The 14,047-nt window shown below is 38.4% G+C and overlaps 1 protein-coding gene across 3 annotated transcripts in view; it reads left to right on the top strand.

The window, feature by feature from the left end:
* PRKCE (protein kinase C epsilon) overlaps positions 1-14,047 on the top strand; it is a 300,604-nt gene that overhangs the window by 237,480 nt on the left and 49,077 nt on the right. For all 3 annotated transcript variants that reach the window (XM_051613079.1, XM_051613081.1, XM_051613082.1), the window contains exon 11: positions 8,521-8,675. In XM_051613079.1, coding sequence (XP_051469039.1) covers positions 8,521-8,675 — 155 coding nt within the window. The remainder of the gene's footprint in view (positions 1-8,520; positions 8,676-14,047) is intronic.

A 14,047-nucleotide genomic window follows, 5' to 3' on the forward strand; every position in this document is an offset into this window, starting at 1 on the left:
TGCAGGATGACAACACTCCACTTGCTGTTTCAGTTCTGAAGTAAACTTTTTCTTCATTAAAAAGAGGATTAAGGAAAGTTTGAACCATATTTGCTTTTTACTTGTCTGAGTATGAGCCTGATGTACCAACTAATCCAATGCATTGTAAATTTGGTCCAGATAGTAATCTGGCATAATTAACTGTCTGCAAAAACAATAGGAAGACTGCATTCAAACATCAGGTATTTGTAAATCACACAGGAAAACTTCTGTGTAAGAAATGTAAACTTCATCTGTTATTCTGATGTGTATATGACTGTTGGTTGCAGATTTGAGGGTAGAGATTTTATTCATATCCACACTTTTATCATATTTCAAAATTTATGGTACAGATGAAGACCTGTACATTTCAAAAGTGTTGTTAAAATAAATGGATTTTTCTGGCCACAGTAACATGGGATTAGATTCTCTGAATAACTGAAACAATCATCTAAACTTTTCTAGAAGTACTAGTGCTAAGGGGATAACCAGTTGGTGTATTTTTTTATTTATTTGGGACAGGCTGGCTTATCTTCATTTTGGACATTTTAAACTAAACTTGCCTTTTGAATGCCAGTCTAGGTAAAACCTAATCAGCATTTTGAAAAGAACAGGTGGTGTCCACGAGTTTCTGGCAAAGTAACATTTCTTACTTTGAATTGTTAGTTATCATTTCTATAGTTCTATGACCTACTGCTGTCACATAGTAAGTCCCCCACCCCCAGCCAGCCCGTTTCTCTCATTGTACATACTCCAGCCATATTTTCCTTGTTGAACACTACTATGGGATGCATTAGGTGCATGAAAAACATGTTAAAAGCCCCATTCTGTTCCAGTATCCATTGATACTCCACAGGGAGGCAACGTTAATCTCCCATGACAAAAGCGACATACCAGGTCTGCTTTATGAAGATTAGGGATCTCAGACAAACATCATGCTCTAAAACCTTTTTCCAGCAACTCACATTATAGATGAGTAAATGCTACAGTGCAGTAATACAGTGTAAAAGTTTTGAGAACTTCTGTACTGATTCTGTAAGCACTGTTTGGAAACTAATTGTATTTGCTTTGCAGCTTTTTCTGGCCCTTCACATGATATGGTATGGTACGGTAGAGAGGGTCATTTCAGAATTATTCCAGTGGATCAGGAAGAGCCATCTATTCTTGAAACCATTTTCAAGATGTTAAAAATGCTGCTTATGCCACAGGTTCCCAATTGTCATAATGTGTGGGGTCTCTGCAAAAGAAATAGAAGTATTGTGTGATTGGTTTTTCAAAATCAAGAAAAATCAGTAACCAGTTCTTTGTATGAGAAGCAATGGTGGAAAGCACTGAAGTGTTTCTGAGGGTAATACATAACTGGCAGCACAGCTAGGAATTGGTATTTTGAGTAAGGTAGGCACAAGAATTACTCACAGGAGTGAAAATGGTTTCCAGTGGCATTTTCTATAAGTACTTAAACAGACTTCTGGTGGAGGTGAAGGAATGCTTATCAGTAGGGATTTTTCAGAGCTGATCGGATTAATTTCAGGAACTGATGCAATTTTCTAGCCTGTGAGGCAGAATATATTCAAGGAATACTATTCACTACTTGCTTTTACTGCTATCTAGTTGACTGAAAAGGGAACAAAACATTTCTGGCACATTTCTGCAGAAGAGCCTGCTGTAGTAGAGTCCAGGCAAAGCCACTTGCCTTCCAACAGACCAGAGTATTATAGACTTCAGCTTCCTAGGTCTTTGTGGGCCAACTCAGCAGGGCTGTTCAGGTTTATGGTTAGATCTCTGAGTCACAGTGCCCAGAGACTGCCTTGCAGCATTGAAAAGGTTAGTTCCCCTTGGCTTAGGTACAGCTGATCCTGCCTGTCAGCTGTGGGATAAGCTAGATGACCTTGCAAGACTTCTTTATCCAATTTTGTGTGGTTCCCTGACTCTCTCCGTTCTGTCTTAAGTTCAAAATTGAATACCGGGCAAAGCTGAATAACGTTGAGCAAGAAGTCCCTAGATAGCCTTCACCAGCTTGAGAGAAATTTGAAGTGTCTAGTTGTCCAAAAAAAAATTTTAATACAAAATCTGAACATATTAATTTTTTTAAGTGGAAGATACAAGTATCCTGTGTGAACTTGAAATAGCTGTTCCTTTATACAGGACATTTATTCCAAGAAATGTAGGATTCGTAGAAATTGTTCCCTTCTTATTTGGAACTCCATGAAAGCACTAGTACAAAACAGGAAAAACAACACAATTAGCCCTGAATATAAACACTGAAATCAGTGACAGATAATGTATCACAGTGTCCTGTTGAAGATTGTTACTGTGAACTTCAAAAAGGAATCAAATGAGCAGTAGAGAGCTTTTTGTTGTTCTCTGTAGTGCTATACCTAGGTTTTCCCTTGGTTTTAATTTGTCTCTTCTAAGTCTGGGACTGTAGAAGATGAATCTGCCATCCTGGTTAGTCTTCTGCTCAGGGTGCTGAAGGTTTGCGTATAATTTTGTGTACAGCATGCCTGTGCAATTTCCATCACAAGCAGGAAATGTTTATTCAAGTTCTGAGGGGTGGGACAGTTAATGTAGTTTTTGGTAATTTTAAACAAACTGTTTGAGTATCCTGTTTAAATAGACTTAAGTAATCACAGTTTTGTACTAGTTGGAAAAGATTTTCATACCTGCATGATATGAATAAAATATCATCTTACAGAGCATACCAAAGATGTGATACATTTATCTGACTTCTTGTGCAAGAAAAGTTTTGTATTTGACTTGTGTTTTGCAACAAGTTTAGTGACTAAACATATTCAATTATGTAAGAGTACTCTACTAGAATACGAACTATTTTGTGTTTAAAAGTACTTGTATTTAATACACGTTAGTTTCCTTGATATTTTTCATGGTCTCTGGAGAAATCTAATTCAAATACAACTTTCTGAAACTGTGAGGGAAAAAGTATATTCACACAAAGAACTTAGTTTAGGGAACTAGTGAGAATCAGGAAGAATTTACTCACAGCCAATTATATGGGGGGGGGGGGGGGGGGGAAAGGAAAAATGGTAGTTGGAGTAGGCTGGTAAGATTTATCAATGGTGAATTTTACTTAAGGAATCTGTGTTTGATTCCTTTCCTAAATTCTCTGGTTTTAAGTGTTATAAGGGTTGGACTGGGAGATGAAATACGGTAGTGAAAGATTTGTTCTTAGGCTTGCATCGTGGATGCACATGTCACAGTTGAAAGTGGGAGACTTTGCATTGTTTTTTATTTTGTAATATTTCAGCTGAACTGCATATTGGGCCCCCCAGCTGGTAGGAGTTGTTTGAAAGGAAAAATAAGTTTGTACTCTTCAGATTGCAGTGATAATTGTTCTTGGCCTTATGTCTATCAGTGGATTGTCTTTAAGATACAAGCTAACGTTAATGGGATTTTAATTGGAAAACAAACAAAGGACAGACAGATTAATGATTATAACAATTTAAAAAAATAATCTTCTAAGGTCTACACAATAATTAATGTAAACAGTACATCAAAGTCTTCCCATGTCTAAGCTTTTGTACAGGGCTCACACAGAAACTTGTTCCTCCACAATGATATTATTGCACATCTAAACAACAAAAAGACTGTATAGTGTCATCTCTTAAATCAAAACTGATTGACAAGATTATCTGATCTTACTCGCTGGAAGGTCTTGGTCATTAATCACACCTCAACAAAAAGAAGCTGGATTGATACTGTTATGTTCTGAGAGTTTATTACTGTAGTTGTTTCTAGAAATCACCTTATTTTTCCCAATTAAAAATTTATACACTATTTCAAAAGAAATAAAAGGTAGAAGCTCTATACGATGGAACTCATAGCATCTGAAACTAGCAAATATAAATGGGTAGGGACTGGGAAGGTAATGGTAATAATCAGAAGAAAGAGTAAAGGGTTAGCTAGAAGGATTTACTATAGAGCTTATTTCAAATGTCAAGGAGGATGAAAAATAGAAGACACAAAGTAGTGGAATGAGAGAGAGCATGAAACAAGATTTCTAGTTTGTGACAACTGTACTTCTCCAGATAGTGGCAGGGACTAGACTAGAAGAGAGGTTGCTTTTAGAGTCCAGTTTGGAAAACATAAATCATGCAGGAGGGTATATCAATTAAGAAAACCAATAGTTGAGACTGGAATAATAAAGATCTTAAGACAGGCAGTTATGCATCTCAGTATAGTAGTTAAAACCATGGTCAGAAAATACTGTAGAAATACAGAGTGATGTTGAACTTTTCTTGTCTTGACTTCTAGCCTGTTTATTCCATGTCTGCTTTGCTTCTAAAATCTCTTACCCATGCTCTCTTCTCTGTTTTTCTTTCAATTTATTATTTTAAGTATTCTCATTCAACCGTACCTTTTAAGAAATTCAAGGAAAAGCAGATACAATTAAGACTAAAATAAACCCTCTAAAAGAATCTAATTACTTCAGAAAACATATTGGCTTACTTTGCTGTACTTTTTTTTTCTTTACAGATGCCAAGAGAGGATTAATCTATAATGTCTTTTTTATTATTTTGCCTTTTATTCCAGTTTCTATAACTAAAGGGTTCCCAGGACTGCTTTACGTTTATCCTGTTCGTCAAAGCATACTGCTCAACTGTTACGAAAATGGAGTCCAAAAGTTATGCTGTACAAACCAAACCCATTCACTTTCCTCTTGGAACACAATTGGTGATAAATTCATACCCTCATTTTTTACTGAGTAAACACTGTCTTGTTCCTTAATCATGCATAATTCTTTAGGGCATTCACCTTATATTCCCCTTTGCAATATTTGAATATATCCTGGCGATACATGTAGCAAGGATGCGTATAATGAGGCGTATTGCTGTTCTTTCACAATTACTGTTTGAGAATGAAGTCCTCTGCACTGAAGTCACAAAGGTCTTGTATCACTCTGCATATGTACGTGCATTGTGACAGAAAGGAAACAGAGTGTTAAGGACCTGTATTTTGAAAACTAACTTTTCATGAAAACTGGGGAAAGTAAAGTTTAAGCGGCAAAAATCAAAATAATGCCCCTGTTGTGGCAGAGGTTATGGGAATCAGAAGAGAAATGGACTTTCCAATCTCAGCTCATGTTCATAAAGCATTGTCTTTTCTCATGCATCCTCTTTTCATGTAAATTTGAGTCAGCTGATTGTGTCATTGTCCTGACGAATAAAAGAGAGTAATTTTAAGAAAGTAGCTTTCATAGAGACTGGTTATATTTCAATGGAAAGGATGAAATAACCTTTTAATGTTGAAACTCTGGCCTGCTGTGCATGTGTGTGTAGTGCAGATACAATAATGCATTTTATTGTTTACCTGATCTTAGTGAGTGATAATCACTTAAAATCAAACTCTTTCCCAGACTCACTGTGAACAGAGAACAGAACCTTCAAACTATTATTTTTTTTCTGTGAATTCTCATTAGCAAGCTGAAATGTGCACCCAAGGAGGCTGGAAATGTAACTTGAAATATCAGTGTATAGCAGAAAAATACAAAAGCAACTATATCCATGTGAGATAATCAAACTTATTGTGTTGCAAAGGGACACTCGTACCAAAATTGCTCTTCAGAGATACTCTGTCTGTAGTGCAGTGGTGAGGAGCCTAACAAATGACAATATCTGCAACTTCCTCTTAGGGATGTTATCTTCTCTTATGTTACATTACAGTAGCAATACAGCTGTGCTTTTGACTGACGTTATCACAAAACTAACTGCACTTGGCATTATCCTTATACTCTAGCTTCTGAACTCATAACAGTGGCTGAGAGCTATCAGATTTTCTTTAAAAAAGAATCCTGTAATTCTCATCAGTTCAGAGAGAAATCAGCGAGACAGCACAAGGACTCGTTTTTGCTTAGAACAAGCAAATAAGGTGGTATTTAAAGCCTACACTAATGTGAAGAGATCTGCAGTGTGACTTAGAGTGTTTTTTGTCAGCAGTACTGAGCATTGCACAAAGAGCAAAGGCATGGCCCTGAAGCCATGCTCTTTGAGTGTATGATAGAGTGAGAAGCTTTAATCTTAATCCTTAGTATGTTTTCCTTACCAGGGAATGATAAGAACAATTTTGGAAAATGTACAAAAGTTGTTAGCAATGTTTTACCAAGAATGCCAGTCTACCTGGATCCTGAATTTGATCCAGTCTGGCGGTTTCTGTGCTCCCAAGATACAGGATGGGGAGGGAAGAACAAGGTTTTTTTCTGCATTCTCTCTCTATAATCAGCAAACAGTCAGCCAAACATTTCTAGCCTCCTCCAGGAAGCATCCCTGGTAAGTATAACGTTTAGGCACTTAATGAGCAGGCTTAATGCACACACTTAATTTTAAGGGTAGTTTTAGGGGCTATGCTTTGAATCTGAGCTGTAGAGTAGATGATTAAAGACAAAGGGCAAACATTTATTAATTTTTGGACTCATATATATAAACTATGTAATCTGCAGGCTTGGATTCACTTGTGGGAGGTTAATTAACTTTCATCTTCGGTTGGTTTTGCTCATCCAAAGCAATGCTGCATCTTGTGTCCTTTTCTTCAACTCAGCACACCAGACACCATGAGCTAGTGCCAAAACGCAGCGTGACATGAAAGTTGGGGAGGGGCTCCCTTTGATGAACCCCCAGGCTTACACACCTGTGTATCATGTGATTGAAGAATGAAGTGTTTATGTCACATGAGCTAGGAGTATATGCTCAGATCTGTTCTCCATGTCACATGAGAATTATCTCCACCTCTCTAAACTCTTGTACTTATAGTTGTAGATATTTTACAGTAAGAAAATGAAGGAGAGATAGACTTACAAACCAAGGGTGAATACATAAAGAGTTGATGATTTAGAGCTGTTAGTACGATTAGGGAAAACTATGAAAATTTGTAAGAAACATTTACAAAAAATAAGACCGAAGTTTTATCAAGTAGATGCATGGCATTTCTTTGCATATGCTGTAGTCTGCATTGTCTGTTTATCATAGAATCATAGAATGGTTTGGGTTGGAAAGGATGTTAAAGATCATCTAGTTCCAACTCCTCTGCCACGGGCAAGGACACCTTCCACTAGACCATCTAACCCGGCCTTGAAAAATTCTTGGGAATGGGCATCCACAACTTCCCTGGGCAATCTTTTCCAGGGTCTCACCACCCTCATTGTAAAACATTTCTTCCTAAAGTCTAGTCTAAATCTACCCTCTTTTAGTTTAAAGCCATTACCTCTCATCCCATCACTGCATACTCTTGTTAAAAGGCCCCTCTCCAGCTTTCCTGTAACCCCTTCAAGTACTGGAAGGCTGCTATAAGGTCTCTCCAGAGCCTTCTCTTTTCCAGGCTCAACAACCCCCTCTCTCAGCCTGTCTTTGTGGGAGAGGTGCTCCAGTCCTCTGATATCTTTGTGAGCTCCATGTCCTTCTTGTGTTGGGTGCACCAGAACTGGACACAGTATTCCAGATCAGGTAATTGTGCTTGGGGTTGCCCTGAGTCACATGGAGGATCTTGCACTTGGCCTTGTTGATCTTCATGAACTGGGCATTAGCCCACCTCTCAAACCTGTCAAGATCCCTCTGGATGGCATTCCTTCCCTCCAGGGAAGGTGTTCCACACAGCTTGGTGTCATCGGCAAAGTTGCTGAGGGTTCACTCCATTCCACTGTCAATGTCACCGACAAAGATGTTAAATCGGACTTTTCAAGATGCCAAGCACACATTTAGTTTATTGGTGTTCTCTGTTCTGACTGAGAACTGTGTGCTTAACTTACGGCTTTCTTTTTCTGAAACACACCAAAATGGGGTAATTCCCTGAGAATCTCAGTTGCTGCTCTCAAGTAAAGCTCATTCCTAGTTCTCCATCATGGAAAAAGGCTCAAAAACTTGAACTTTGAAGTCATAAGTACCAGAAGTAAATAGCTTGATATGTATTTTAATGACATAATTGTATTTCATGGTCTTATGAGAGCTTGAGGCAATTCAAAAAGTCATACGTAAGTGTTTGAGATTGTCAGCACTGGTTTCAATAGCTTAACAATTGTAATTCATTTTTACATAATTTGGGAAATATACTTTGCATAAAAAGTAGCTAGTAAGAGATGAGAAGTAAGGATCCTGAAATTTGCACAGCAGCCTTTCAGCAGCTGACAGAATTGACTCTGTCTTCATTGTTATGGCTAAATTTTATAAGAAACAGCATAATTCAAGTATCTCTTTTATGATATAAAATTTATTATAATTCCATATGGATATGATGTGTGGAGATTTGTGTGTGTGTGTTGCTTATTTACTACATTTTTACTCTATTCCCTTGTTCTTATTTCTCACTTGGAGACTCTTGTCTGGTTTTCGTTAGGTTTGGGGGACTTTGGTTGCCAGCTTTTCCTTCTTCAGGACTGTAGCGTTTGTTTCTTTCATTTCATGACACAAATGCTGCAGTCACCTTAAGTGAAGTTTCAAGCAGTCCTTTGTGTGACTAAAAGAAATTAGCTAAATAGCACTGTTTAATTAATTTCAGGACCGCCTCTTTTTCGTCATGGAATATGTAAATGGAGGAGACCTAATGTTTCAAATCCAGCGCTCACGCAAATTTGACGAGCCTCGATCCCGCTTTTATGCAGCAGAGGTCACATCAGCACTCATGTTTCTTCACCAACATGGCGTCATCTACAGGTACTTTTTTTGATCAAAAATAAAGTCGTCTTGAGGCTTGGGGCTGGTTTTGGCTGAAATCTTCTGTCTCTTAGCAACCAGATTTAGATTAGTTGTTTGTTCCAATTTGCTTACATAGAACTTTTTTTGGCTGTTTATCATGGAGAATGTTAACATTTGAATAGCCTCTGCAGCAGTCGCCAGCTGTGTGTGCCAGTTTTGTATTATAGTCCAAATAAAGCGGGCTTGAAAAAGCTTGGCACAGTGCGACCCAGAGGTGACCTTTCTGCAGATCGGCGCAATCTCTTCACTTTCCTCTATGTGCCATAGATTTCCTCTGGGTTTCTAACTCCCTGCCACTTCCTGAGTTTGTTTGTCCTACTTGTCTCCACTCTGATACAATCGGGATGGTCCTGTGCAATGCTTTGCTTATGCCCCTTCCTCTTGACTGTTTGGGTGAAGGCTGAGTCACCAGCAGGAAGTGGCTCTTTGCAGATGGTTTTGATTTGCTTGCAAGTGCCCCGCATCTATTTGAGCCTCCTCCCCCTCCCTCCTCCTGCCACCCCAAACCTCTAATCTTCAACACCCATGCACACACACAAAAGAAGTGCATGTTGTTGTCCTGGGGTGAAGAATGGATTTTGGGATAGGCTTTTATTATTAAAAGTAAGGAATCACTTTGAAAATTTTCACTCTGATGTCAATGTGTTTATTAAGTCCTTTATCTTGTCATTTCACCCTTCCTCTCTCTTTTTATTTGTTTTTAGCAGCCTGTCACTGCTAGCAATAAATCTGGGCTTTCACAAGCAGTGTGCTTTACAAGTTTTTTCATATGGATCTGTCCCGTCTACTAAAAATTCTGAGTCCTGTGGATTTGAGTTCTGATATTCTCACCTCTTTCAGGCTATCAGTTTCGATTTGGGGTAGTCATCTCAGGGACAGGCAATCTCATATTTCTTGAGCAGAAGGATCAAGACAAGGATGTGGAATTTGTCACATCCCTAGATTTCTATTAAGGCTGCTCTTAAGAGTACTAGAAATTGAAATAAATACATTTTAAATGTTTAGTAATCAGGACTGAGTGGTAGCTTCCACCAGAGGCTGTTGGCTTTCCCACCAACTCGGATTCAAAGGGAAAATTCTTAGAGAAGGAGTCTCCTTTCCAGAGACATCACAAACCTCAGAACATTGCATCATCAGAGGAAAATACATCTCTGTGAAAGTGGTCTTTCAGTCAAAATTTAGTTTTCTTTAGAAAATGGTTTTGCTAGCTTCAGCTCTAAATTTTGATCTTCTGATTACACTGGTAACGATGTTTGCATACTGGGTTGGACTTCAAACACTTGCATAGGTTTGTTTTCAAGTGCTGAAGATGTGACATATTTCTTGCCTTTGCTGCCAATATCACATTTCCTAATCATTTGCTGCATTTTTTCCCAAGGCTATGACTTTTTACATTTAAATAGCAGAATATGGTAACTACAGAATTTGTAAGTATCCATCATAAGGAAAACAGATAGGATGGGTACCTTGAAAAGTGAAGGATTTTGAGAATTTGTTTCCATAAAAAGACTTAAACTAATTTCCTTTTCCCGAAAACTAGAGTTTATCCACTTCATAATTAGCTGTCAATTTAGTGTCTACTGTGAACCAGCAAGTAAGAATTGATGCTATTACCTTCCCCCCTCTTTATATGAGTGTGTATTCATTGTCCCTCTTACCTCCCTGTTCCCGTCCTTCGACACACATCCTCTTCTGTCTCCTCTCTCTTTTCTCCCTCTTTTCCCTTGTGTGACATATAGCTTCTGCTTTGTTGGCTCCTAGCTGCACTGAATCAGTTCATGTGCCTGTGTTCTTTCTATGACTTTTTATTGTCTAAGTGGTTCAATCCCAAGAGAAATGTTATTCTGATTGAACAATGCTTTGTCATTTAAACTTTGCAAAAAACACTCTCAACTTCTGATTCATAGACTATGCTGACATCTTTGGCATGCTACAGTGAAATACTATAATTGTAAATGATGTGTTATATAGACTGTATTATCAGAAGAAGCAAAAGAAGAGAAATAGCATAAATTGTACAATGAAAGCAATAGGAGGAACATGAGGAACAGATTTAGTTGTATTCTGCTTTGACACAGGCTTTTGGATCTGGACATAGTTATGTCCATAAGAATAACTCATTTTCCCAACTGGGGGATACTAAGAGCTTCAGCAATTCATAAAATGTATATTCCAGTTACTCTATAAAATACAACCAGAAGGAAGAAGTTCTAGATTATCTTAAAAGAACTAATCATTACAAAAATGTCACAATCCATTCATAATGTGCCAGACTCTGCGAGAATGCATTTGTTGATGTCACGTGTACATTAGAATAATTGTCTTGCACAGAACAGTTTCAGCCTGATTATTCCATACCTCACTATGTCATTTATTACAATGTTTTAAAAGCACTGGGATTGAGTAGTTCTTTTACGTCTCTGAAACTCTTATTAGCTGGCAAGGAAAAAAAGGAAAGGGTAAAAAAGAGGAAGAAAAGAAGACCTGTGCTCCTGAATAACTACCAGTCATAGCTGCCTAACATGCCTTCAGATATTTTAATAAAGAATAGTTGTCTTCTGTGTAATTATATCTCTAGAAAAAACATTGTGGTGTGAAATTAATGGTTATTCTCCAAAGTGGGAAGTGCTGCTTGTGTGGGCAATACTTCAAGGAAAGTGAGGAATGAATATATAAATAAACTAAGATGTTTGATGGAAATGCAGGTTTCAAAATAGCTGCTATACCTTCTGATCTTTTTTCAGCCACGTATGTGGAAGTATTTGTTTGGAGCTAAACATGGTTATATTTTTGGAAGTAAATAACTAGCTTTAGCTCATGCTTTGGCTTGTTGGTTAGATTTTTAGAAAGTGCTGTGATGATGCTAAATGATCATCTTTTATAATAACTACTTTATCCTCATTTCCCCTGAAGTTCAAAGAGAAAGTTAGCTCCTTGTTTGACAATAGAAATTCTTCTGTAAGTTCACATCTTTGCAGCTGGCCCAACAGTTGTTCCCATACTTGTGCAATTATTTGCGTGCATACTGGAATTTCATACCTTCCTTTTGTTTATCAAGTTTATGTCAGAAATAAAGGTGAACCTCCCGATTTCTATATAGAGAGATACTGCTGTTACCAAATGCATCTTGTATGATAGATAAACTTTAGGATGATTTTTCAGTGTGGCATTTTCAAGGGTGTAATGTTACTGTTGTGTCAAAAATGCTTCAACAACTTCATAAAAATGCTTGCATTATCCCTGCCACCTTCCCTCTCATCTGGCATTCAGCTATCCAGGCACATGTCAGGCTGGGGCCTGATAATACAAGTAGGGTCAATCAGATACAAGAGCAGCTTCAGTCACAGCTTCAGTCGCAGCTTTTGGCAGTTGTTGTTAGTGTTATGCAATTGCACCACCTTGAAAAAAATACATCCAAGCTTCAGAAATTACGGGCTAGACTAGGAATCTCATTTTGTCTGTGAGCTGAACTGGACTTTGAAATGGGTGATGAAAGGTTGTGCACTATGTTTACTGTCACATGTCCCTGGAGTCTGGTATATTTAAAGTCAGTCATCGTCAGCTTAATGTTCTCATGTAGAGTAGATGCAACAAACTGAATGTTAAGAAACTGCCAGTTCCCTACTCCTCCCTTGTACTGACTTTCAACATTCCTATGCACTTTCCACAGATGTATGTAAATGCTGTATGTTCTTGATTCACCTGTGGTTGTTGGGCTGAGAACTGGAGTACCCAGGTGGGTGTCTCTGGTGCTTGTTGTAGGAGTTCAAGTGAGGTAATACAAGTGGTGGCCCACTCTGACCTGACATACATACAAAGAACTGTTGCCTCCCCAGGCAGGGACATCAGCACTAGAGTGGGGTACCAATTCATTAACATAAATGTCTGGTGTCCCCAGTTTGTTTATGCTTTAGTGAGTAACTGTGTGAGCTACAAACCTTGTTTCAGTGAAGAATTGAAGGGCCAGTAGTTGCATGTTGTGTGATCTCTGGCATGATCCAGGACCATTCAAGTGACTATATGGGGTGTTTTCTCTGTAAAACAAAAGAAACTTGAATGTGAACAATTTCAGTTCACCTGAGAGGATGAAAATATCTTAAATTGGAAATTAGTGTCACCTGCTTCGGATTAACTCATTCTTTTGGTTTTGAATGCAAGGTCTGTGAGATGGTGCCTTCAAGTCACAGGAGAGTCCTCATTCATAACTATGGGTTCTCATGTGCCTCATCCTATGAAGTAATAATCCAACCTGTAACTTGCTGCAACTTTCTGAGGCTCTGTACATTCTGTAATTATTATGTTGGTTGCGATGAAGGATATACTAACATTGAACTGAGGAGAATATGAATATAAATAAGCTGATGCCAATCCTTTAATACCTCTGGGCTTTTTCCATACACAAATACCCTAAGAACTTGTTTGAACACTAACTAGATTTTTCTTTGGATGATCACTTTTCCCAGCATTCCCATTTATCTGCATAACACACACCAGTGTTTAAGAAAGATCTACCTAAAGTTAAAAGCAGTTTCATTAGTGTGTTTTTATGTGAAAGAAGAATATTTATAAAGTCTGACTTCACTGGTGGTTGTATGATTCAGTGCAACCTTGGCAGAGTAACGAGAAGTTATATTTACACTGATGAAAATGTTGCATGGTCAGTGGTTAACATGTTAAAAGTCATCATTCTCCCAAGTTACCTTACTGTGTTATTTCTGAGTGGCGGCAGCCAAATAAATTTCCCCTCCTCCACCCCCCCTTTTTTTTTCTTGGCGTTTTAAAATACAAAGCTAGACATGGAGCATTTTGGTTTAAATTTGGTTTTAAGAGTGTAAAAATCATCATATTTATACTGTAAACAGTTAAATGGCAAATTACTATTTGAGCTATGGTCCATGAAAGAGGGGGAGAAAGACCTTGTAGCCTCAGCATAAGCAGACCTAATCACGGGAACATCCTGAACTCTGGCATTTCCCCACATAAACTGCCTGTTGCAGGATTCTGCTGCAGAGAAGTTAGTTTGCTTCTGGTGCAAGAGAGAACAAACTATTTCCATCACCTTCAATAAAAGCAGGAAGCAAGGGGTGAGCTGTGCTGCTATGTGTGTGTCTGAGTCCCAGTGTCTCTGTGTCTCCAGGGATGGCTGCCCAAGCCGTGCTGCCTGACCTGCGCTCCTGGCAGGGTTTGCACCCCAGGCTACATCCATGCTGGGCTCTGCCTGGTCTAGTTTCCAAAACTGAGCGTGAGCTCCAATGGGATTTTAGTCAGTGGCCTCCTGCCCTCTTTGCACTTTTTCTTGATCTAGGCAAGCCAGCAGTCATGAAATGCAT

The sequence above is a fragment of the Apus apus genome, chromosome 3 (genome assembly GCF_020740795.1).
Source record: "Apus apus isolate bApuApu2 chromosome 3, bApuApu2.pri.cur, whole genome shotgun sequence".
Lineage (NCBI taxonomy): Eukaryota > Metazoa > Chordata > Aves > Apodiformes > Apodidae > Apus > Apus apus.